This window comes from Mustela nigripes, chromosome 7 (assembly GCF_022355385.1).
Source record: "Mustela nigripes isolate SB6536 chromosome 7, MUSNIG.SB6536, whole genome shotgun sequence".
Taxonomy (NCBI): domain Eukaryota; kingdom Metazoa; phylum Chordata; class Mammalia; order Carnivora; family Mustelidae; genus Mustela; species Mustela nigripes.
Genome location: NC_081563.1, coordinates 40,420,195 through 40,445,443, shown reverse-complemented (window position 1 = coordinate 40,445,443; position 25,249 = coordinate 40,420,195). Strand labels below are relative to the sequence as shown.

At 54.0% G+C, this 25,249-nt stretch overlaps 1 protein-coding gene across 1 annotated transcript; it reads left to right on the top strand.

Moving 5' to 3' along the window:
* Nucleotides 1-8,064: 8,064 nt before the first annotated feature.
* On the top strand, nt 8,065-15,224 carry SH2D6 (SH2 domain containing 6). The gene is made up of 15 exons (XM_059407745.1): nt 8,065-8,087; nt 8,215-8,240; nt 8,587-8,621; nt 8,829-8,911; nt 9,005-9,116; nt 9,683-9,741; nt 10,575-10,641; nt 11,567-11,589; nt 12,042-12,087; nt 12,491-12,569; nt 12,751-12,781; nt 12,906-12,930; nt 13,373-13,431; nt 13,959-14,117; nt 14,661-15,224. The coding sequence occupies exons 1-15, from the start codon at nt 8,085-8,087 to the stop codon at nt 14,775-14,777; spliced, it is 924 nt and encodes a 307-aa protein (XP_059263728.1). The 5' UTR covers nt 8,065-8,084; the 3' UTR covers nt 14,778-15,224.
* Nucleotides 15,225-25,249: the final 10,025 nt, after the last annotated feature.

Here is a 25,249-nt window from a genome sequence, read left to right as displayed (position 1 = left end):
TCCTTGTATGGCCTGCAGGTCTCCTTGAGAAGCTCGCAGAAGGCCTGGGTTCTCAGCCCCTGGGATATGTGTCCGGGCGTTCGGGCCACGGTGTCGGACCGCTGTCAGCGTCTTGCGCCCAGGCATCAACTTTACAGGACAGACCCTGATAAGGCTGAGAGGCTGCCAGGAAGTTAGAAGCTGGGCATTCTCCTTCAGTATGCTCTGTCTCAAAATGCTCTGCTCACAGCTCAGGGTCAGCGCCAGACTCTTGTCTAACTTCCAGATTACTCAGGGATCCTCTGAGATGTTACAGAAGAGACTTACCCAATCCTTTAAATGCAAGTCAGGAACTCAGTCCAGTCTGCTCAGTGGTATGAGCTGTGGGGAGGCCCCACTTCATCCACCCTCCAGGACCAGGACAGTCTCTCTCCAGAGGCTTCTTCTCAGCTGATTTCTGGCTCCCAAGTGGGGATTCAGGTTACACCTGTATCGGGAGCAGTGACACCACAGTGGCCAGCAATATATTGGACTTTATGTCTCCAACCCTATTTTCAGCTTATACACTTTCTGATCTGATCATGTACTGCTGTGTCCCTGATCATCAAGGTTGATAGGAAAATACCTGGTTTGTGACGGTATAGTCATGACCCTGTGATACAGTGAGATTTTATTCTTCTGTACTTAGGTCGAGACCAGCTGTTTCCTAGAAATATTCCATTTATTTTTGGTACAGTTAGAAACAAATTCAGAAATGATATTCAAAGTAAATCACCCAGGTTCCCTTGGTAGCAGGAGTGGGGGTCATATTAACTAGTCAGGTGGTCTTTAAGCATACCCATTTCTGTCTGGGACGTTCTCAAACTCTTGATTTTCCAAGTACTTTGGTTGAGACAATCAACCTTTTGTTGAATAGTCCTCTGTGCCAAGAGATGAGCGATAGATACTATAGAAACTTGGAGACAGCTTTGCTCCAGGCCCTGGACTCTCTAATAAAGGCCCATTCTCTCCTGTAACAGGGAATTCTGCATTCCAGGACTGAGCACTGGACTCTTGAACCAGTTAGAGCCTGTGTCACTTGGCCGGGTTGTGCCAAAAGCTGTTTAATGCCTATCCCTGCTTCCTGATGATCCAGCTGACAGGATGCAGGTAAAGTCACAGGGCAGTGTTAATTAGGTCATTACAGGGAATGTGGCTAAGGATAAGGTGCACCAGAATTTGGGTTCTTTCCCTTCAGGGTCATGGGAGCAATTCAGAACCATACACAGTCTATACTGGGAAGGACCTGCACCTGTGCTGGATGGAGTTATCCTCAACACATGAATGTTTTAAATAAAAGTTTGTTAAAACCGTCATTTAAAATCATAAACAAAGGGGCACCTAGCTGGCTTAGTTAGTAGAGCATGTGACTCCTGATCTTGGGGGTTGTAGGTTCTCGCCCAGCAATGGTTGTAAAGATCACTAAAAAATAAAAACTTAACAAATTCATAAACAGAAACTCGTTTTAATAACACTTTCCATCTTATTTGTGCATATTTTTAAAATCTTTCATTTGTATAGGCCTCACAAATTTGTGCCCATTTTCAAAGCAGGGTCCTTGCATCACTAGCAGGTGGTAAACCTTTGTCGGTGGTCCTGCAGGCCACGCCCCTTCCTGTCATCCTGGAGATGAGGACAGGCCGACACGCTTCTCTTTACCACCAGGGGACGCCCTTTCCCGTAGAAAGACTGCTGTGGTCCCGGTGGCCGACAAGGTCGGGATGGGGGAATGAGGGCCTTAGTACTGGCCTATGATACGATTGGATGGCCTTGGCCCAAGGCCCAGCATCCATCCCTGCTTGAGTCTCAATTTTTCCGTCGGTAAAGGCGAGGAGGGTGATCTCAGAGCCCTCCACGCCCATCAAAGGAAGGATGTGGAATGGTGACACATCCGTTAGGGGCAGTGCCTGGTCTCTCCGAAGGGGGAGGTAAAAGGCCTGGCTGGTTTTCCATAACCTCTCTCCGCTCACCAGTCCTAGGAGGGAGGAACTAGCAAGCAACGGGAATAGCAGATATCTGGCTCTCTGGCTTTGGGCTGAAGAGGGAAACCTAAGTTGGGCCATATTACATCCGTCCAGGGAGATGGGGGAGTGGGGGAATGAGGGATTGGAGCACAGGGGGAGGGGGATAGGTGCCCCCACCACACAGACACGCTCTCTGGAAGTTAAATAGAGGAAAGGACCCAGTAGGGTAAGGGCACAGAGAAGATTTCCACAGTAATCCATCTGCATTCAGGGAAGAGTTGTTAGCAGGTAGGACACTGTGCTCAGCCTAGGCCTAGTGCCTGATGTCCAGTGGGCAGTAAAGGAACAACCTATAGCCTTTCAGAAGAGAGACACCAGAGATGTTTGCAGAGACGCAGGCTTTTTTAAAATTCTTATTTATTTGTTACCTTTCTTTGTAGAATGTAGGCTCCAGCGGGCACGGATTTTTTTCTGCCATTCTGTGCAGTATTTCCGGTGCCCAGGCCAATGCCTAGCATTTAGTAGGTGCACACAGAGAAGCAGGCTTCAAGGGATATTTGAATATGCAGCAACAACTATTTGTTAAGAGCTGGCTCTGTGCCAGGCTTTGGGCTGGGCACTTGGAATTGGGCCTTGAACTGAACAGACACAGTCACTACCCATGGAGAGTGCTTACAGTCAAGTGGGAGTCCACAGTCTAGCTCTGAAGTAAAGCCCTAGATTTAATGATGGTGGGAGCCACAAGAGAGAGTGTGTTGTGGGGAGAGACAGTTGGCCCTGGTCTGGGACCTCGCCTGAGGGTCACAGAAGCTGTGGCCTGAAGGAGGAGGGAGGAGATGGGCCAGAGTGTTCTAGCAAAAGCATGGCAGGTGTGTAACCTCTAGAAAAGGAGCCTGCTTGGGCCACCTGGGTGGCTCAGTGGGTTAAAGCCTCTGCCTTTGGCTTGGGTCATGACCTCAGGGTCCTGGGATCCAGCCGCACATCTAAAAAGGGCTCCTTTTCTAGCTTGAGGCTAGAAAGGGATGAAGGAAGCCATCTAACATTGTAAATGTTTGCAACTACCCTGTCCCCGGTCACCTTCCCCAGGCTTCCCGAATCCTGGGACATCTCCGCAGTTCTCTAAAACCAGGTGCTCCTTCTAGAATCTGGGCAGTGGCTAACAGATCAAGTTTAAAGGTAGCTAAAGCAGCTGTGGTGATCTGCATTATCAGGCCCAAGTGGAAGGGAGAGGGCTGGTGTCCGGGGAAGGGGAATGTGCTTCCACCATCTGTGAAGAGAGTCTTGTCACTTGCAGAGCTGAGTAAAGTCGCTGGAGGGTGGGGGGGGCGTAAAATGTTTTTGAAGTATTACATACATAGAGAAGAGTCCTTTTTCTTTTTTTCCTGTGTTTTGCTGTACATGAAGAGTACCCTCCCTTGGTTTTATTCTCTAAGGACTCGGTAGAGATTTAAATTTCTTCCAACTGAAATTTCCTTCAGTCAACAGGATGCAGAGGGACAACACCCCTCCTGTTGTCACGTCAGAGAGAAGGCAAGTGTGAGTCCGTGGAGAACGTGGAGAGGCTGGGGCAGGAAGAGCAGATAGGGGCCTGACCTCCTTACAAGGCAACAAGAAGCATTTGGCTCTTTCTTTCAAGGAGCCATGGGGCGTCCCTCCCAGGTTTAGGCAGAGCTGTGACACAGCAAATTCTGCTATGAGCAAAGGCTCCGGAAGAGGGAAGGGCAGGGTGTGTGGGACAGAGGCGTGCCAAGCATGGGCAGAAGCAGGGTGCTAGCGGCTCGTGCTCTTTGCCCTGGAGACCCAGAAAGCTGGCATCGACCGTCAGCCCCCACCCTAACCCTTGGGAAATCTGAGGGAAACTAGAAAAAAAAACACAGACCTACTACACACCAAGCTCTGTATCACTTTTAGGGAGTGAGAGGGCGGGTCCCTGACCTTCGCTTTAACCCAACCTCAGAGTTCCACTGGCCTCAGGCTCCACCTGCTCAGGTAGAAATATCTTGAGGACTCCATCTCTATGACTCCTCATAGGACATTGTTTGCCACTTGCAAGGCTCCCCTCTCCCGCCCTGTATGTTCAGGCCATCCCATGCCTCGGTCTCACCTTTCCAGGAGACGCCCACATCTGGCCTCACTGTTTGGACTTCTGCAGTTTCAACTCTAGAGTTCTCAAGTGAAAGTAAGACAAGCCCACCCTAGCTAGTTTAGGCTGAAAAATAAGTATTAAAAATATTCTGTAGCTCATAGTAGCTCTGGGAGGACCAGAGAAACTCCCAGGAATCATGTCCCAAAGGTCACGGCCTAGCTGGCCCGGTGGAGGCACCTTTGTGCACAGATACCACGCTTTGCCAGCACCGCTAACCTGGGCCCTGGTAGTGGCACTAGCTTCTCAATCTCCGGACTCTGGAAATAGGACACAGCTGTCATCCCCTCCCCAGGCTGGGTTCCTCTTGGTGCCTGCTTTGGATACAAAGTTTGACATGGGGGCCTGTCGCTGGCCAAATGCTTGCACCTCAGCTTCAAGGAAGGCTGGGAAGGCCTCAAGGGGCTCCTATGGCTGGATCTAGGATTTGGAAGATGGAGAATGCCCCCAGTGCAGGACACGCTCCCCAGTCAGAAGGAATGGCACACATCACCTTCCATTCTCTGGGAGTCCAGTCACCCCCATCTCAGGGCTCCTGCCCTCATCCCTGAGACCTCAGGCCACAGCCTGCTTACCTTCCTCCTCCGGGTCCTCAGGAACCATGCCCTCCTCCTCACAGTGCTTCCTACTTGGCCACACCAAGGATCCCACCACCTGCCCTGTCTGCTGGACAACCTCATCAGGCACCACACCACTGTCTCAGGAAAGCTGGTATTTATTGTGCGGCTGCTGTGTGTTTCTTGGGCTCTCCCCTCATTTGACCCTCAGAAGCTCCCCCGCCAAGAGGACTGCCCACAGACATCTCCATTTACACAAGAGGAAACCAAAACGCAGAGATTGGACATCTCCTCGGGTGTGCCCTCTCCATCACTCGGAGGGGCCCCCTGAAAGCAAGGTCTGTGTCACATTCTTTCTCTGCTGGGGACCACTGTGTTCTGAACGAGCAAAAGTCCATATGGGATTCTAAACATGTCCTAGAAGTCACATGTTCTCAGACCGTTTCCTGTAAAGCAGCATTTCCCAAAACTGATCATAAAATTGACCAAGGATGTTTGTTAAAAATAATATAAAGTCCTGGGGCACCTAGGTGGCTCAGTCAGTTAAGTGTCCCACTCTTAGTTTTGGGTCATGATCTCAAGGGTCATGAGATCAAGCCCTGCGTTGGGTTCCCCACTAAGCTCAGAGTCCACTTCTCTCCCTCTCCCTCTTGTCCCTCCCCACTGCTTACACGTGTGTCCTCTCTCTCTCTCAAGGAAATAAATCTTTAAAATAATAATGTAGAATCCCAATTCCCTCCTGGAGTAGCCAGTCCTTAAGATTTCAGGGAACGCTCTGCCAGCCACTCTCCATGCTTAACGTGCGCGTGGGTATGCACATGATCTCTCTCTCTCTCTCTCTCAAAAAAACCCCAAAAAACAAAAACAAAAAACTCAGGGAAGATCTGGGAACAAGGGCTTTTAACAAGCTCTCCAGCGATGCTTGTGATCATGCAAATAGGAGGGACACGGCCCTAGAGAGCTTTGGGTGGATTTAGACTACCCTGGGCCTGCAGATTACAGTCTGTTCCCATTGGAGATCAGCTCCTGAAGCCCAGCAAACGTGGAGAATCACTGAGTGCTGGGAAAGGGCCTTAAAACAGGTGCTCGAGGGCTACCAGACCATGGAGACTTGCAACCAAAATGTGAGCTTCCAGCAATTCCACTTCTAGGAATTCATCCTGAGGGAAGAGCTAGGCTTCTGCACTATCCTGTGCCAGGGGAGAAAGAGGTTGTCCAACAAATCAGTCTGTGTAATTAGTAAGAAGCACAGTCCACACCCCTCAGAAGGCCGGCCAGGGTGAGACAAAGCCATGAAGCAGGCTTCCTTCCATCCTCCCCGCTTCTCCCTGATCTGTCCTGGCCCATGCCCCCACCCAGATGGCATGATTCCATCCTCTGTTCCCCGGGGGGGACACTTTCACTCACCCAGGTCTTGGAATTTGCCTATGCAAAGCCCAGAACAGGAGGGAGGTGCCGGGGCAAGGGCAGTGCTGACTGGAAACCCACTTGGTTTGGGCTTCTAGAGCAGCAGCCTCCAGCTGACTTTGACCTGCTGGCCCTGTCTCATAGGAAGTCCCTTTGGTAAGGGAGCTTGCCCCCTGCATTATGGTCCAAATGTGGAACAAAGGTCAAATGGGGAGTAGAGGTTGGGGAGGAGCCTCCTGCCCCTGACCCAGGCCTGGATGGTTTCTCTGTTCTTGTTTTCTCAGTGTTTTCCACTGTACCACTTGGGTTCCCTGGTAAGCCACCCCAGTGATTTTTCATAGCTTCCGAAGCGCCCATTGGCCCGCAGGTCCCAGAACTCATCTGGTCTTCCTCTCTGAAGGCTGTGGCCAGCTCCAACAGTGGGGTTTCCTCTCTAGGGTCCTAGCCATGTGGCTTCCCAAGATGTAAGCACCTGGCTTTCACTTCTCCTTTCTGCCAACAGCCAAGACATCACCAAAATAACAGACACAGGAAAGTCACGGTGCACTAGAAAGGTCTTAGTTCATGGTCCTCCTCTGTGTTTCCTCAGTCCCTGGTTTTAACAAAGTCAGACCCCACGCCCTTCCCCCAACATTTCTCAGATGTTAAAGTAACAACACCTGGAGGTCATGGGCTCCTTCAGGCTTAAGGAAGGCATGTTTCCTGCTGTGTCTAATTCCATGACAGGAAAGGAGGGTAGGGACTCAACCCTAGATGAGATACAGGAGCACCTCCAGGTTGGTGCAAAGACTCTGGGTTGGGCAAACCTGGGTTGGAACCCCACCTCCCATGCTTACTAGTTGTCTGACCTTGGGAAAGCCACTCAGTTCCTCAAAGCCTCTGAGCTCTGGGCTGCATTTGCCCTTCTTCTATGCCTATGGTGAAGCCCTCACACCCCTGGGATTAGATTCGAAGACAGGCTCTTTAGGGAGATCATTAAGGTTAAATGAGGTCATAAAGGTGGAGGTCTGATTCCATGAGACTGGTTGTCCCTTTAAGAAGGGATGAGAGATGTCTCTCTCCAGGACTGCAGAGAGTCTAGGCCATGTGAGGACACGGAGAGGAGGAGACGGTCTGCAAGCGGGAAGAGACCTCTCCCCGGAAATGAATCCTAATGGCACATTGATCGTGAGCTTCTGGCCTCCAGAACAGTGAGAAAAGTCATTTCTGTTGTCGAAGGCACTGCATCTGTGGTATTCTGTGAGGAGTTCGCTCTAATAAGCTCAGTTCCCTCACAGGGGGATAAAACTAGCGTTTGCATCATGGGGCTACTGTGAGGGTCCGGCAGGAAATACGCATGCTTCTTTGGGATTTTCTATAACATCTTCATCACCTGGAACAGTATCTGGCATAGAGAGGATGTTCAATAAATATTTACTCCATGAATAAATACAGCCATCCAGAAAGGAAGCTGTCAAACTAAATACACATGCGTATTTCTGAGCTTTTCACTAACCTCCGCTTCTTTCATCATTGGTGACCTTTCACCAGGAAAGGACAGCAAGCGAAAGTGTTTAAGAAAAGTGCAAGGACAGTGTCCTATTTTCAACTGGATCTGCCCCTTAATGGCCTCTGTTCTGTGAGTTGGGAAAGGACCATTTGGCAGACCATGGGGAGAGTTGGAGCCTCTGGGAGGAGGGGGCACGGACCAGAGAGCTTCCAGGAAGCCTCTGAGCTCGGGTCCGGCCTTGTGGGCCTGAGGCCCTGGAGCAGAGGGGAGAGCCCTTCCTCCAGAGAGGCAGAGAGGCTGGAGACCGTGGACCACAGCTGTGGGAGGCCATGTGGGGAAGCTCATGGGAGCCTCATGGGGCAACTGGGTTTGGGGTTAGAGGCCACAGCAGACCCACCTTCCTGGTGCTTGTGAGATGCAAATGATGAGAATAATAGGACCTCTGTCCCCAGGCCATTTGTGGTAGAGTCTGGGCTCCCAGGGATCAGAGCTCCTTCAGCCCAGCCATGGTGAGAGTTGGTTCTGGGGCAGCAGCAGGTGCACAGATGTACCCGCCACCCCTGGCGACCCAGGATGCTTGCTAGGGAGAGGCATCCTGGCTGCACTGACTTATGCCCCCTCCCTGATTCTTTCCAGGACAAGCTCAGGGGAAGCAAGCTCCAGTGAGTACTCAGGCTCCTCTCTTTCCTCCGCCTCCTCTCTTGTCTCTCCCTCGCCGCCGCTTTTCCTGGGCACAGCCCTACTTGCCCAGGGAGACCATCCACCCACCTCCATGCCATGCGAGCACTAGGGCTCCCGCCCCACCGGCTTCACTGGGGCACCTGCTCATCCGGCTGTGCACCCACCAGGCACCAGCTCTACCCCCAGACTGTTCTTCCTGCTGCCCCGGTCCCAGGCTATTGGCGCACAACTCCAGGGGGCGCCACTCACATAGCCGTGGCTGTGAATGTCCTGGGAGCGGTGCAGGGTCTGGCCCCTCAGGCAGAGTTGACTAGAGTCTGATTGCAGGTTGGAGCCACCCGTTCCACCCCCCAGATATGTAGGTAAGTGACGGTGGCCCCCTGGGTTTCAAAACACCGACCTCACTGGCCCTGCGGCCATGTTGGACACTGGTCATGAAAGCTCCTCTGAGTCCAGTGAAGTAGCCTGAAAGGCCCACTGTAAAAACACGGATGGTTTATTCTATGGGGGAAAGAGAGGAAGTCACTGCGGGGTGGGGGGGTGCTGGAAGGTGAGGCCAGTCTCCTCAGTCCCCTGTCCAGATTCCCCAGCCTGGAACAAAGGTGCCCCCAGCCCATCTCCTTGGCCCACCCCGGGGACCAGCAGATTTGAGGTAAGTGCAGGTGCTGAGCCTGGGGTGGAGGGAGGTGGGCCACAGTGCCTACCACTGGTACTGCCCCTCTTCTGTCCCTTCTGGAAAGCCCAGGGGGGGGAGGAAGAAGATGAAGATGAATATGAGCTGCCCCCCTGTGAGGCTCTGCCGTTCAGTCTCGCCCCAGCCCACCTTCCTGACACCGAGGAGGACTCTGTGTACTTGGGTAAGGGCTGGGCATTTGAGGCAGGGGGTTGGGTGGTCAGGCAGGACAGAGGTCCCCATGAGGAAGGAGGGCACAGGCCTTGCCTCTTCTCCCTTTGTCTGGGCTGGGACGGCAAGGGGAGGCCTCAGCCGGCAGCTGCGGAAGCTTCTGGGCTGGGCAGAGAGAGGGAAGGATGAAGGAAAGGCGGAGGGAGGAGGGAGAAAGGCAAGAGGAAGAGTGGGAAGGGGAGAGGAGGCTGGAGGGGCACGGTAACCAAGGCAACAGTGGGAGAGCAGGAGGCCCGACAAGGTCCCTGGGGCTTCCTCTGAGATCCCTCATTTCTCAGAGCAAGGGTAGGGGTGCCAGGAGAGCCTGGCTGCTGCTGGCCTCCCACCCCCAGAGCTCCTCCACGAGGCCAGGTGGGGGCAGCAAAGCTGGCCGCCTCCAGTTGCCATGGAGACGGGGCTGTGGGGAAGCCAGTGAGGGGGAGAAGGGGAGGAAACAGAGGCTAGGTGGGGGGTGGGAGGAAAATTGGAAACCTATGTGGGAGGAACCCACCGACCCACAATGCCTGGGGCCTTTTCCAGATCACGCTGGCCCCGTGGGCGCATCCAAGTCACCACCACCGCAGCCCCAGGCCACAACGGTGAACAGTACCCTCCCCCAAGCCCCTCCTTCCCCACCCACCCGACCCGGCTACCCTTTCCCAGGGTGTAAATCTAAGAGGCATCTCATTTGCAAGATTTCCCCCATATTTGCATTCAAGAGGCCCCTGAGGGTGCCTGGATGGCTCAGCTGTTAAGGGTCCTGCCTTCAGCTCAGGTCTTGATCCCAGGGTCCTGGAATCAAGGCCGGCATCGGGTTCCCTGCTCGGTGGGGAACCTGCTTCTCCCTCTCCCACTCCCCCGGCTTGCGTTCTCTCTCTGTCAAATACAAAGATAAATAATCTTAAAAAAAAAAAAAAAAAAAAAAAAGAGGTCCCTGAAAAATTAAATGTGTTAGAAGAGGAACCCTGTCACCCCTCGCTGCTCCCACCCCCCCCCCCCCCCAGCGCTGTGCCCCTGGCTGTCCTCATCCCCCAGGACTCACCCTTCCTCTGGAGCCGGAGCCCAGAAGGCAGGGCTGGCTCGGCTTCTCCTCCCCAGTCCCTAGAGCCTGCGGACCCCTCCCTGCCTAGACAGTGGAGAAATCCTTCATTTTGCTGCCATCACTGCCCGCTGGGCTGAGAGAAGCTTATGGTCTCACAAGTTACCGCTTTCATCATAGATTTTACTGGAATAAAAAGAAAATCAGGGAGAGATTCACAACAAAGCAAGAGCCACAGGACCGAGGCAAAGAGTCACCTCTGCACAGGAGTCCTTGTGCTGCTGTGGTTTCAAGGCCCATTCCCACCCCGCCATCCTTGCCCTCCCCCTGACTCAGTTCCCCTCTCCCTCCTCCCTAACCCTAGTCCTCCTCCCCGCCCCTTTGTGCCCACAGCTGAAGGCGGTACTGAGCCTGAAGGAGGCTAAGAAGCAGGGACAGCCCTTCCCCCTCAGGAAGCAAGGTAATGAGGATGTCCAGTCTTTTTCAGAGGCCCACTGGTTGCCCACCCCTGAGGGTAGACCTGATCTCCTGTAACTTGGTTTCAGGCTTTGCCTGGTCACTTTGCAGGTTACCCCCTGCAATCACTGGGGGTCCTCGGTTTTTTTTTTTTTTTTTTTTTTTTTTTTGCCTGCTGATTGCCCATCCCTGTTAAGGCAGTTCAGGGGGAGACTGAGGGCTGGAGCCCAGAAATGCTTTGCCTGAGATCACAAAGCAGCAGAGTCCCTGACTCCCAGGTCTGGTTGTGCATCTGCTGTGGTGTCCGGGCCAGGCAAGGGACACTCTGGACTGAGGAGTTCTGAAGGGCAGCCTCACCTGCCCAGAGGACCTGCACTGTTGAAACACATCTGAGTGTCATCCCCCATCCAAGGGGCCCTTTGGCTGCCCGTCTCTGATTCTGCCCTTGTCATTATTGCTATCACTGTCCAGAGACTGCCCAAGCTAAGAGCCCCAAGGCCTGTGAACACAGAACCTCTGGGGTGTCGGGATAGTGAGGGACCTCAGCCTTGTGTTTTTGTCTGAAAATGGCTCAAGAGGGGCAGTCTCCTCCTGCCTCAGGGCAAACAGCTAACCTGAGGCATGTTTGTGTCTTCTATGCTCAGTGGTTGATAAGCCTTCATGAGCTTGGGGGTGATTTTGATTTTTGGAATACCCCGAAGTCATTTGGAGCAAGCCTGGCAAATCATTTGGGAGGTTCAGTTGGGCAGCACCCCTGGGGTTATGAAGTGGGGTGATTGGAACTCAGGTGGCTATCTCCTGGAGCTTCAAAGCTGGCTCAGGGGGTGCTCTCAGATAAGGTCCGAGGACACTCCACTCTCCCAGCTTAATTTTCGTTGAGTTCCTTTCTCTCTGTATTTCTGACTGCTGGTTTCTCTTTTTCCTTCCAGAGCTGGTTACACCAGCCAGAGAGGTGAGTGGCCCCCCTGCCCACCCGTCACAGGGTTCTGGCTAGGAAGTTGGCAGGGCTGGGGTAGCAGGCCTGGAAGAGCCAGGAAATATCCCTGAAACCAAAGAAAAGGGCTCAGAGCAGAGTGGCATCCTGTTTGCCATGGGCCCCTGTCAGGATGTAAGCGAGCTCTCCGTGCCACCCGGCGCTACTGGGGAAGGCCTCCCCCAGAGGCCTCCCAGAGGCCACTCTTCCTGGATGCCCACATTTAGGAGAGCTGGAGCCTACAGGTACCTCTGAAGGGGAAGGTGCTCGTGGGTGCTCCTCCCCCAGGCAAAGGAGTAACTGAAATCATTCTAGCTAGCTCTCAGAAAGTCACCACCTTGTGAGGGGGGAGGGAGATACCCAAAGTAGCCCCCCCAAGGCTCCCCGGTGATGGATTCACCCTCTCTCCCATTTGCGGGTCAAACCCTTAGGTGCCAGGCCTTCCAAAGAAACCTGATAATAACGTCTATGTGGAATGTGAGTCCAGTCCGGGTGAACACCTCCCTCTGTCCCAGGTCCCTCCTGCCCTGGGGCCCTCGGCTGCTCAAAACAGGACACATTCTGGCTTCATGTTCTTCCCTTGTCTTCCCTCACTGTTCCACCAATACACATTTGCCTTCAGACACTCACAGGGACACCCATGCTTTGGCCTTTGGTCCAGATTGAACCCCCACTGCATAGCGGGGGGTACTTACTCAAAGGCTGCATGGGGCTTCCCAGCTCTTGTGTCAGGACAGCCCTCCCTCTGGTTGGAAGGACTCCCAGAGATCCCAGGCTGCTGAGAGGCAGCAGGCCCTGCAGGCATCTGCTCCCCTCTCTGGTCAGCGTGGGTACTCCTGCCTGGTGCCCAGCTCAGCCCAGCCTGCCCTCCCTATTTCAGTCCCAGCCTTGACTAGGACTCTGAGCTCCCAAGTCCTGATGCCCCCAATCTCTCTGCCAAGGATATCAATGGTGCCCAGGTGAGTGCCCGCTGGGTGTATGGGTGTGTGTGTGTGTGTGTGTGTGCGCGCGCACACACACACACACAAAATGGCCAACTCTGGCTTCCCCATCTCTGACCCCGCAATCTCTGGGTTCCCTGGGCTCTTTCTCTTAAAGGAAGTAAAACCTAAGCTCTCTTCCCCACCTTGCCCCCCGCAGGCCCACTGTAGCTCCCCAGGAAGCTCGGAACGTAAGAGGCTATTAGCCAGGGGACCTGTGACCTGGGGTTGGGGGTAGGCTCAGGGAGAGACTTTGGGCCCAGGGGATAGGATTACAGAATTGAGTCTCTTCTGAGCAGGCTTTCTGTGTCCCAGGGAGCAGCGAATGCCACCTCTAAAGGTGAGTACGGGCATCTTCAGTGTGGACCCTAGGCAGTCCTGCCTCCCACCCTAGCCACAGGCCTGCAGCCCCAAGTCTGCTCCCCAGCCCTCTGCCCACCTCTCATGCCCCACTTTGCTGTGGGAATCCTTGCAGCTCTGACTTCAGGTGAGAGCAGGCCTACAGGGATCCTACGGGGGCAATTTCTAGGGTCTTCGACAAAGCAGGAAACTCCCAGCCTGTACCTCAAGATCATCCCTCATTTGAAGGTCACATATGGCCTAGCTGATAGGTCCTACCAAAGTCTGAGGCCTGGAGAGGAGGGGTAACGCACTCAGTGTCCAGTTTTGGGCTTCAGGCCTATGCGCACAGCCCTCTAACCTCCCCCACCTCTGCAGCCAGACCCAAAGCCTTCTTTGTCTAATCCCCTCCCAGCCTCAACTCTGTAATCTGCTTCTCCCAGCAGGAAGGAGATCTTCTTTTTCCTCTAGAGCACCTACCTGGAGCACCTCAACTGCTGAGGTGAGGTGGGGCTAGGAGAGGGCTGGGAGGAGGCAGACAGGGACCCGCCTTGGGCTGGTGGCTGCTATCACAAGGAACACATTGAACGTGGGCATGTAGCCCTGTGCTGGGCAGCAGGCACAGACACATCTTGGTTCTACTGGCACAGACTCAGTCTGGAGAAGGCAGATGTGAACACAAAGAACCACACAGCCCAGGGTTCTCTGTGTCCCAGCCCCTCTCCAGTGCCCTGGCACATCTCTGAGTGGCTGTATGTGTACGCACAGGACGGCAGCCTGCTGGGTCAGCCCTGGTACTCAGGAAACTGTGACCGCCATGCTGTTGAGAGTGCCCTGCTCCAAGTCCAAAAGGTGGGCAACTGCAGCCTTCCTGGGCCTTTGCGGAAACCCTTCTGCTCATGGGCTATGGCTGACTGAGCAACTGGAGATGGGAGGGTGGGTGGGAGGTGGGTTGCTGACCATCTGTGGGCCAAGGCTGCAGGTAGGCTAGTTGAGAGATGGGGTTGACAGATGGGGTCTCCTCCACAGGATGGCGCCTACACTGTGCGCCCCAGTTCAGAGCCTCACAGCTCCCAGCCCCTCACCCTGGCAGTGCTTCTCCATGGCCGGGTCTTCAATATTCCCATCCGGCAGCTGGACGGTGGGAGGCATTATGCCCTGGGCCGGCAGGGCAGGAACAACGAGGAGGTGGGTGCTGGAGGAGGATGGGGACTAGCAGACAAGAGGGCACAACAGAGCCAGGTGCATTTGCCTAGGGGAAAACACACGTTTGGCATTTTTCTGGACTGGGTGGACATGAGAGAAGCCAGGGACTTGAAGTCCTTCTCAGAAGGAGACACCCCCTCCTGCACGGCTCAGTCTGTCCAGGGCCCCAGGTGGGGGTGGGGGTTTTTTGTGCCTGCCACGACCCCAGCCAGGAGGAGAGTGAGCACCGGGTAATCTAGACTCTGTCCATGCCAAGGATTGGACTTTGTGCCCGGCATTTGCTGAGGTTTCCATGCTAGAAGGCCTGGGCAGAGGAAGGGCCCCAGAGTTATTTCTACCTGGCCTGGCTAACAGCACGCCCGTGGGTGCTGTGGTGAGAAAATTCCATGAGGCCTGGAACGGGGCACAAAAGGGCAGTAGAACTTCATGGGGCAAACTGAAAGGAAAGGATTTAGAAAAATGTCAACAGGCCCCTTCCCCAGCATGAGGCTCGGGGGACTCACTGATGCCCTGCGTCCTGTCTAGCTGTTTCCATCCGTGGTCGCCATGGTCCAGCACTACACACAGCACCCCCTGCCCCTTGTGGACAGATACAGCCATCGCTGTCAGCTCACCTGCCTGCTCTTCCCGACTAAGCCCTGACCACAGCGTGGATTGTACGCAACTGCCTCTGGCCCCACAGTTTGCTCTTTGCCCTAGTCACCTTGCTGTGTCCCTCTCGCCTCTCCCCCGTCTCCACCCCTCCAGGCCCTCCCCTTCTCTTGTTGCAGTCCCTGCAGACCTGGCCGAAAGGCTTTCAGAAAGGTTCCCCAGAAGCAGAAAGAACCCCTGAGACCCCACACCAGCTTCACCTGGAGCTTGGAGGTGCCCCTCCCTGCTGCACATCCAAGGCTGGGAAGCAGGGGTCAGGCAGAGCCCCCTCTCCCAGGCCCCAGGCATGGCTGGGTCTGTACTGTTCCCAAGGGCCTCCCAGCAGCTCTGGATAAAGGCCTCCTCCAGGAAGCTGAGCGTCGGGAGGCCTGCCGGGGGCACTGCTTGGACACAAAGGGAATCCTTTCACATTCTCTTAGGGGCTTAGCACAGGGCTGGCAGCTTGGTTGCACTGTACATAGTCTGCTTTCAATAAATATTTGTTGAATGAATCTGGAATCTGCTGGGCGAGGCAGAGGTGGCCTCCATGAGGCTCCAAGGTCCTTAAATGTCCCAGGATGCAGACCGGGTCTGAGCGTGGTGGAGCAGCGGTGGCCAGGGCAGGAAGGGTCAGCCCCATTTCTGTACCTGATTGGGTTTTTTACCCTTAGACGTCCCGTGGAGGGTGGCTTGCTTTTGCTTGTGTTTTCGGGGCTCAGAATGGGGTAAGGGTGTGAAAGGCTTGGTACTGTCTGCCGCCCCACATATGACGAGAACGGCCTTAAGTATTTGTCCCCCACCGAGGAATGAGCCCGAGTTTGCTCACTTGGTGTTGTCTAGAGTAGGGGAGACAGGCGGACCCCAGGAAGCAACTGGGTATTGGACGTGCCAGTCCGAAGACCAAAAGCTATGGAAGGCCCAAGGGTGGGGCTTAGAGAAGATTAGCGGTCAGGGAGCAGATCTGCCTGCGGGACGCGCCCGGGAAGGTACACCTCCCGCTCCGGGAGCCTGGGCGGGGGTTGGGGGATGGCCAGAGATCCGCGGCCCGCCGGCTGGCCGGCGCGCGTGCGCGCGCGCGCGCGCGCGCGCGGGGACGGGAGCGTTCCGAGCCCTGGCCCGGCGCCCGGAACGCCCCGTGCCGGAAGCGCCATGTGACCGTGACTGCGCAGAAGCCACGAGCGTCGCCAAACAAAGGGCGGCTCTGCGGCCGCCTGGCGCTTGGGCTGGCACCGAGGGGCGGGACCCCCTACCCCAAGCTGGGCCCCCGGCCCCGCCTCCCAACGGACCCCGGGCGCTGGCCGGCGGGGCGGCTCCGCATCGGATCGTGCGGAGGCCCAGGCTGGAGCGCGGGGAGATGGGCGAGGGTCGCGGCGGGCACTGGGAGATGCAAGTGCGATACGGGGCTAGGCTGGTGGTGGGGCGTTGGCGTTTGGCCCCCGCGCTCCCGGCTCTGACAGATCACCCTTTCCTTTATTTCTGTGATGGTGGTGGAGATAGAGGTCCCTACGCAATTATCCTAGGGGGAGGAGGCGTGCTCTGGACAGTGCAGGGCCTGATGGACAGTGTCCTAGCTAGCGTCTGTCTCCCAGATAAGCACTCGCGGGAATTCGGGTCAATGACTTTCAAGTCCCAGCAGGGATGTACCTTCTGGCCAGGCCACGGGGAAGGGGAGCAGCATGAGGCAGGTGGCACAGGGCAGGTGAGGGTGGCACGGCCTGTGATGTGGGAAGGGGATTAGCAGCTGGGGGCTCTCGCAGAAGTAGGTGGTTAGGAGACCTCAGGACAGCCTCCCTCGGCTCTGTTAGCCAGTCCTGGCTCCCTCGAGGCCCTATGTGGGAGTGTGGCCTGTCTCCTCTACACTTTCCCCAGTCTGATTCAGGTGGGAACTTAAGGACTGGAGAAGGTGGCCAGCCCAACCTTGGCCTCAGGGTACAATCAGACTCTCCCATCTCCCACCAGATTTTCAGCTTTCACTTCCCTTGAGGAGCCCTCTACTCAGGGCCTGCTTTTCCTAGTGGTGAATTTGCCTAGCCCCAAAGCTAGCTGGCCTGTGAGGGGAGCAGAAGCCACAGCACAGAGCTCTTGAGCCAGCAGCCTGACACTCTCAGCTTGGTACCAGCTGGAGGACTAACTTTAAGGAACTAGCCTCAGCCCTTCTCTCCTTAGGGAAAAAGAGAGGAGGAACAGTCCAGGCAGTGGGAATAGCCTGTGATAAGGGCTACCAAGGGCCCAAAAGAGCTTCGTTTCAAGAGCCACTCAGTTTAGCTAGTACCCTCCTCAGCCTACAGGTTACACTCAGATGTCCCCTGTTCCAGGAAGCCTTCCCAGATCCCCAAACCTGGGCTCAGGTGCTTAGGATACCTCTTAGCGATTGCCTTTTTACTCCTAGGAAAGGACCAAGCTACCACTGCCCACTATTGTGTATTTAGGACCTGGAATACAATAGGTGCCAAATATTTGTTCAAAGAGTCATTGAATTAAAAAAGGGAAAGAAAGAAAGAAAAAAAAGTCACTGAATAGGTCAGATCCAACCTGGATTCCTCTAAAGTTATTAACATTCCTTGATCAGAGCTTCCTTAGTAAAAGTTCAATAGAACTTTCTGTGATGATAGGAACATTCTATATCTGCATTGTCCAGTATAGTAGCCACTAGCACAGAGGTTACTGAGCACTTGAGGTGTGACTAGTGTGACTGAGGAACTGAATTTTTAACTATAATTGAATTAATTTTTTAAAAAGATTTTATTTATTTGACAGAGAGCAAGATCACAAGTAGGCAGAGAGGCAGGCAGAGAGAGGGGGAAAGCAGGCTCCCTGCTGAGCAGAGAGCCCGATGGCCTCTATCCCAGGACCCTGAGATTATGACCCGAGCCAAAGGCAGAGGCTCTAACCACTGAGCCACCCAGGCACCCCTAATTGAATTAATTTTAATTAATTTAAATTTAAATAGCCACATGTGGTTCCTTGCTATCTTATTGTTCCAAATCTTTTGCATTAAGTGTGAGGGGCAGTGGTAGAAGAGAAAGCTGGAGAACTTGGGAGGGCGGCTAGGTCCTGAGAAGCCTGGGAAGCCTCCATAATGAGTGTGGGCAAAGGGGAGCCATTGAGGTTCAGGGGAGGGGGGGTGCAGGAGAAATAGTATTTGAGGAGGGTCTCTCTAGCTGTGATGTGCTGAATGGGTTGAAGAGGCAGCACAGGGACAGAGAGAACAATAGGGGCTGCAGATATTTCTGTGATTCAGATGAGAGATGACATCCTTTGTTTTTGTTTTTGTTTTTGTTTTTTTTGCCATGTTAGTGTCCCTTCAAACACCCCAGCCCCACTTCCTCTCACCTAAAAGGCCAGACTCTAGAAAATTCCAGGCAGGGTCAGCAATTGGGAGATCAAGTCTGGGAGAAACGCCAATACAGAAGAAGCCCCTGTATTACCACCAGTGGTTTGCCTGTCTCCATTTGCCAGGATAGGCCTGTAGGATGGGGAGCTGAGGAAGTACGCAGCCAGGAAGTTCGTGAAAGTCCCTGGCAAGACCGCACCTGCTGGGGCTCATGGTGTGCTCCCTGCAACCATTCAGCAAGCTTTTGGCTTTGGTTTCTAAAGCAGTTGCTTGACCTTCGGCAAAAATATGGGCTCTGGAGTCTGAAGGACCCACATTTAAAGCCAACTCAGTTACTCACTGGCTGTGTGTCCTTAAAGTCGGTCTCTTTAGTTTTTTTTTTTTTTTTTTTAATCTCTATTTAAATTCAATTGAGCTAGCATGTAGTGTATTATTAGTTTCAGGAGTAGAATTTAGTGATTCATCGGTTGCATAGAACACCCAGTGCTCATTACATCAAGTGCCCTGCTTAGTGCCTGTCACCCAGTTCCCTTCCCTCCCACCCACCTCCCCTCTGGCAACCTCTCTTTATTTTTTAAATGGGGCTAATAGTATCTACTTCTTAGGGTTACTGTGAGAATGAGAAATGATTTATGTAACATATACTTAGCCTAATGTGGAGTCTGACATAGAGTGGAGCCAAATGATTGGTACCTAATGATAATCCTGTGAATAGACCAAGCTTGGTTCTGGTCCCACTTGTATGCTCTTCGGGGGCTCTTTCTGACTTGGGCTTTCCTAACAGCCCCGTACACACATACACACACGCGCGTGTGCGCGTGCTCAGCCCTTAGGAATTGCAGGTACTGTGATGATTGTTTTGTCTGCCCACCTGGCTTTCCTTTCACGTCCTTCTGGTGATGTCATCTGCTCCCCCAACCATAGGACCCGCCTCTGACCTAGGTCTGACTAGAGCCAAGACAGGCCCAATTAAAGCCTTCTCTGAGATGGATATATTGATGTTCTGGGGCGCCTGGGTGGCTCAGTGGGTTAAGCCTCTGCCTTTGGCTCAGGTCATGATCTCAGGGTCCTGGAATCGAGCCCCGAATCAGGCTCTCTGCTCAGTGGGGAGCCTGCTTCCTCCTCTCTCTCTCTCTGCTGTCTCTCTGCCTACTTGTGATCTCTGTCAAGTAAATAAATAAAATCTTAAAAAAAAAAAAGATGGATATATTGATGTTCAGAGAAAGAAGCCATCTCTCCAAGCCTGAATTTGGGCTGCAAATGGCCACCTTCCCTACCATGGGGACAGAGCCTAACAGCAAAATCAGGCAAAAACAAGGAGCAAGACTCTTGGAGACACTGGGTCCGGGGCCAATGTCGCAGCTTTAGTTGTAGTGCCCCTCCCAGCTATGTGAGCTAGAAATTTCCTTTTTGGTTTAAGCTAGTAGGAGTATGGCATCTGATATTCGTCAAGATGACCCTTGCCTGCCACAGGCACTTGTGTGGTTGAAGTCTGGGGGCATTGGGGGTTTTTCTGAAGCATAGAGCCCTTAGTGGTAGAACCAGAGTTTAGATTTGTCTGACTGGCTCTAGGTCGGCCATGAACTCACAGCCCACACATCATTCACAAGTGTTTACTGAGTGCATATTATGTGTCACGCACCAAACTAGCATCCTGTTCCCCCTCCACACCTACTGGAGGTCTCCTCCTCCCCACCTTCACTCCTAATCTCTAAGGACCCGCAAATCAGAGGATGTGAAAAACAGTTTTCTCCCCTAGGAGGGGGAACACACTCATGGTCTTTTCAGAATCAATACTCCAGGATCCTCTTCATGTGCCAAAGATGGGAGAGGAGCCAGCCAGCTACCTACCTACCTACCTACTGCAGTCTGCTTGGCATGGAGTTGAGTCCTAGCCCTGGCCCAGAGCCCCGAGGCAGAGTTTCTGCCTGCACCCTACATGAGCGACAGGTTCCTGCTCCCTTTTATGGCTGCTGTGGTCACTTATGGGGATACTGAGGTTGTTTTAAAAGTGGTTTTTATCTCAATGGACCCACATGTCCCCTTTGTTTACTTTGCAAATCTGGTTGAGGAGAGAGAGGGGTGTTGGGAAGAGAAGGACTTCTCTTCCCAAGAGAAGGACAGTGGTTTCCAAATCTGGTCCTCAGAACACCCATGGACCATGATGATGACATCAACAGTTGGTGAGGGAAAAAAAGGAGAAAAACACAACCTGCAGAGTGAGCGCTTCCTGAAGCAAAATTATTCCATTTAAAGGATGAACTTTTAGAGGGAAATCAAGCTTGTGCTCCTTTTTTGGTATCAAATCATACTTTCTTTTAGGCCACATTATTTTGCTGGGCCTCATCTTTAAAATGGAATGGGGGGGCAGGGTGCTCGGCTTACGTAACCTCCAAGGGCCTTTCCAACCTGATATCCCAAGATCTCCAGGCCCGGGGCTCATTGCTTGCTGCTTGGGACTGTGCCGCTCATAGCCTGGCCTGCTTCCCCCTTCTTCCCCGCCCCCTTCTCTACTTCTCCCCTCATCCCCTCCAGCCCTCCCTGCTCAGCACCATAATGTTTACCCTCTCGGCTGAGCTGGTCTTCTGTGCTCCTTGCAGAGAAACACCCCCTTCACAGTGCACTTTGGATTAACCGGAAACCCAGGGGATACAGCTTATAAAAGGCAAGTATAGGTTTGGAATAGCCTAATGTTTGTCCTGACATCATGAGTGGATTAGCCCAGCCTCCATAAAACCCTGGAAGGGCGGAGGGTCAGATACCAGGAGCAAACCTAAGAACAAACACCAAGACAGAGTCTGCATTAAAAGAGAAAGTTCTAGCAAAAGAATGCCATCATGGACTCCCACAGCACCTGAGCCCTCTTGTCCTGTCTCTTCTTGTTAACGATGAGGAGATGAAAGCCCAGGGAAGGGAGAGAAGTCTATGGCTGGGAGTGGGATGTACATTTTTTTCTCTAGCAATGCCTCAGCTGGGGGTAAGGTCTGGAGACGGAGAGGAAGTGAGGGAGACTTGGAAATTGAGTCCAGGAGAGGCCAGAAGCACTAGATTAGGGATGACCCAGGCCCCCGTGAGCCCTTGTGTCCCTCCCCCCAGCCTGCCCTCTCTGCTCTGGCCCCCCAGCTGTCCTTTCCTTTGCCTGTTGCTCTCAGCTCAGTTCTCAGGATATCACAGACAGCAGCCCTCATGGGCTTGGAGCAGGAGGAGGCTGGCAAGAGAGAGCGCTGGTTAGAGAGTGAGGAGGGCTGATGGGTGCCCCCCAGAGTGCCCGGAAACTCTGCATGCCCTTTTGAGAAGCTCCAGAAAGAGGGGAGTTGAAGAGGAGCTGGCATTGCACTTAGAACAGACTCCTCTCCCCGCCACACATGTACTGTGGACCCCAGAAGGATCCAGGGATAGAGCAGGTGCCCAGCAGTTCCCATGGAGTCCACAAACCCCAAACACTGGGGAGAACAACAGAACAGGAATCCCTCCGCGAACCTCCTGTTGCATTCAACCCTGAGGTGAATAATAAGTGTGAGATAAAGGCTGCCCTGGAAGTCTCCATGATCCGCATCCTGCCCATAACTCTAGCACCTGTTGTTGTTGGTAGAGGGTCATTTTTAAAGTGGTGATGTCAGGGGCCAGAGAGGAGCCAGCTCCAGAGTTCCCGAATCTACCTGGGAGACACCACCAGCTTTAGGAAGTCTTCCAGCAAGGAGACCTTGGCCAGCCGGGGTGGCCTCACAAGGTCCTCAGCTGTGCCTGTCCTTGAGCACACAGGCCATCTGCTGCCTGGGAAGCTGGGAGTTGGGGCAGCTGGCTGACCTGGAAATGGAGAGCCCAGGGAGCCCCAGGCTTGCTGGCTCCACCGGGCCAGCCCCTGCCTGAGAGCAGAAGCAAGGCCAGGCTCCCCTCCAGGGAACCTCCTGCCTAATTCCCAGCCAGCTCTGCAGCTGATGCAAGGCCAGAGGTGGGTAAGCTCAGCCAGGCTCCGGTGCCGGGAGCTTCTGCACCCCCTCTGCGCTCTAGAAAATGTACCAATTCGTTCCCTTCTGCCTTGGCCCTCCTGGGTCTCTAGCTCCATTCCTTCTGGAAGCAGGGCAGGGCCCTCTAAGGGAAGGCTCTGGGAACAGGTGCTGCTGGGAGCTGCGGTAGCGCTGGGCATTTCTGAGTCAGCCCAGCTGCCTGCACCCGCAGCCTGTGAACAACGTGGGCACCCAGAGTTTTGCTTCTGGAGCACCTGTTCAGGGAGGGCCTGGGCAACCGTTTGCTCTCAGGCTCTCTCCAGGCTGGCCCGATTCCTCTTCGCCAGGAGGTCAGACCCTCTTGTCCCGTTTGAGGGTAGACTTACCTCTACCTGTTTTCACTCTGTCAACGTCCAGGCCTAAGGCAGGGATGCCAAGGCCCTCTTACCCTCCCAAGGCACCGTCAGCTCAAGATGGGCATTCCTATGGCATTCGCTAAGAGCTCAGTGATAATGACGTGAGGTATAATATCATCATGTAGACGATGGGTGTCACATTTGATGTCCTCCAAGGGATGATGCCATGATGTAGGGCAGCTCCGGCAGAGAGGTCAAGGGGCAGAATCAGGAGTCATGCCCATGGGCCCGTCCATCAGGCATGGCCCTGAGCAGGAAGCAGCCTCCCACAGACTTGCTTGCTACTGGGACCCGGCTGAGGCAGAGGAAATTTTCTTGAGGACCCTGGGGACCAGGTAGAGGGGGCTGGCAGGACCAGTTGTGGAGCTGGGGTAGAGCTGTGCTGGGAGCCAAGCCCGTCTGGAAAGGCCTGGAGACATTCTGGGAGCACAGAGATGGGAGGCAGGGTACTTGGAGCGCAGAAGCCACAGCTCCTATGTGTCCCTCAGACAAAGGCTCATGGGTCACGACAACTTCAGGCTGCCACCAGCTGAGCTGGGGTCTCTGCCTGGGGACAGAAGCAGACTTTAGGACCAGTCCCTGCAGTTCTGGCTTGAGACCAGCAGTCGTGGCCGCTGCTGGCCTCCCTCTCCAGGCCAGGGTTGAAGGAGGCCATTCCATTCGGGCCTGCCCTTTGCCCTCGGCCATGCCTGGACCTTTCTGGGTGGCTGCACACACGTCTTCATGACCCTTGCCCACCTTCCCAGGGCTGCTTCCTGCTGGTGCAACTTGGGAGCCCGGTGAGCTCAGGCAGGCCTGGCTCGCGGGCAGGTGAGCACACAGTGCCCGGCGCTGGAGGGTACAGCCCGTGTTAGCAGCACCCGCCGTCCCTGACTCAGGCTCACTGGCCTGCAGGAGCCAGAGGCAAAGAGGAAGGCAGGGGCGCCCCTCTCATTAGAAGCACTCCAAGACAACACACCGACTGCAGGGGCCATTCCAGGACCGGCCTGCTGGACACGGCAAGCCTTTCGGTGGCTGCTCCTCGCCCTTCACCGAGCGCACCTGGTCAGAGAAAGGGGATCTGAGGAAGAACACACTGTGCACACGCAGCTCTCAACTCTGTCCTGACCTCAAACCAATTCCTAAAACAGCTTTTCAGTTGGAATTACACTGGTTTTCGTATCAGATATTCCAATCACATGCTATTAAAGTAAAAAGGTGTAAGAAGAGTCTACCACAGAGAGAGATGACGTCCCTCCCATACCTTTCGCTCTCCGCTGCCCTGTTCTCCACCCCGGACAAAACCGCTGTTACCAGTTTCTTGTGTATCTTTCCAGACAGGCTAGATTAGCCACAGGGTTTGTGATTATCAGAGCTGACATAGCAAGGTCACATCTTGCTTTTCTTTTTCTTTCTTTTTTTTTTTTTAAAGATTTTATTTATTTATTTGACAGAGAGAGATCACAAGTAGACAGAGAGGCAGACAGAGAGAGAGAGGGAAGCAGGCTCCCCGCTGAGCAGAGAGCCCGATGCGGGCCTCGATCCCAGGACCCTGAGATCATGACCTGAGCCGAAGGCAGCGGCTTAACCCACTGAGCCACCCAGGCGCCCACATCTTGCTTTTCTTTTCTGCTCAGGAGGGGGAAAGGTAAACTCCCCAGCTTTGAACGCTCCCTGAGAACGGACAGGAAGTGACCGGAGATTAGCTTCCCCCAGCAGGCCCATGTTCCAGTTCTCTCCCCGTCACTGCCCTCCACCTGTTACTTCGCTAGATGCCCAAGGCAAGAGCGAAGGACAGATGGCTTTGTCCTCATTCCTTAGAGAGGAGGAGGTTAAAGAGCAGCAAGGTCTCACACTTCACGCTGAGGCACCCTGGTGTCCCCACACCACCACCCCCTTCTCTGGTATCTTCCCCTCGTCTCCTAAACTACCTCAAGTTCTTCATTATCTATTTGCTACAACTTGACTCCAGACATTGCAAGGGCAGGGTCAAGGTCTCCTCTTCTCTCGCCCCCTCCGAGCTGGACTCTGAGCTGGGCCCTGTACAGCCTCCCAGCAGTGGGAAACAGATGTCAGTGAGGTCCAATGAGAGCAGCACAGGGAGTGCTGTTTCTTCTGGGGGCCTCCAAGACCCAGAGGTTTGCTACCTGGACACATGCACATGCCTGACCACCAAACTCACTGACCCACAGGCCTGTGCCTTGGGAGTTCTTTCCTTGTGTAGTTGGCCCAGTTAGTTAATGGCCCTGCTCAGGAGGCCAAGGCCGTGGGTCTGCTCCTCAGGGGTGGAATCATCTTATGGTGAAACATTCTGTTCCTTGCCCATGAACTATATAGATTGTTGCAAATGACAGCTGGGTGACAAAAAGAGATTTTCCCCTCTGTGAAAAGCAAAATGAGCAGTCATCTAGCTGAGGGGGTGACCTCCTTTGTAATCCCTTCCTCCTCCCAATTCCTCCCCACCCCCACTTCTGTGATCCTTGGGGTTTCTCTGGGGTGAGCCCTGCTTCACCGTCCAGTTCCATCCGATATGTCGAGGCTTGCTTCAGTAAAGCCTGTCTGGGGTGCCTGGGTGGCTCAGTCGGTTATGTGTCTGCCTTCATTCAGCTCAGGTCCTAATCCCAGGGTCCTGGGATGGAGCCCTGCATCAGACTCCCTGCTCTGTGGGAAACCTGCTTCTCCCTTTCCCACTCCCCTGCTTGTGTTCCTTCTCTTGCTGTGTCTCTCTCTGTCAAATAAATAAAATCTTTAAAAAAGAAAAAATAAAGCCGGTCTTCTCTGAAGGTTATAATGTGCCCAGGGTGATTA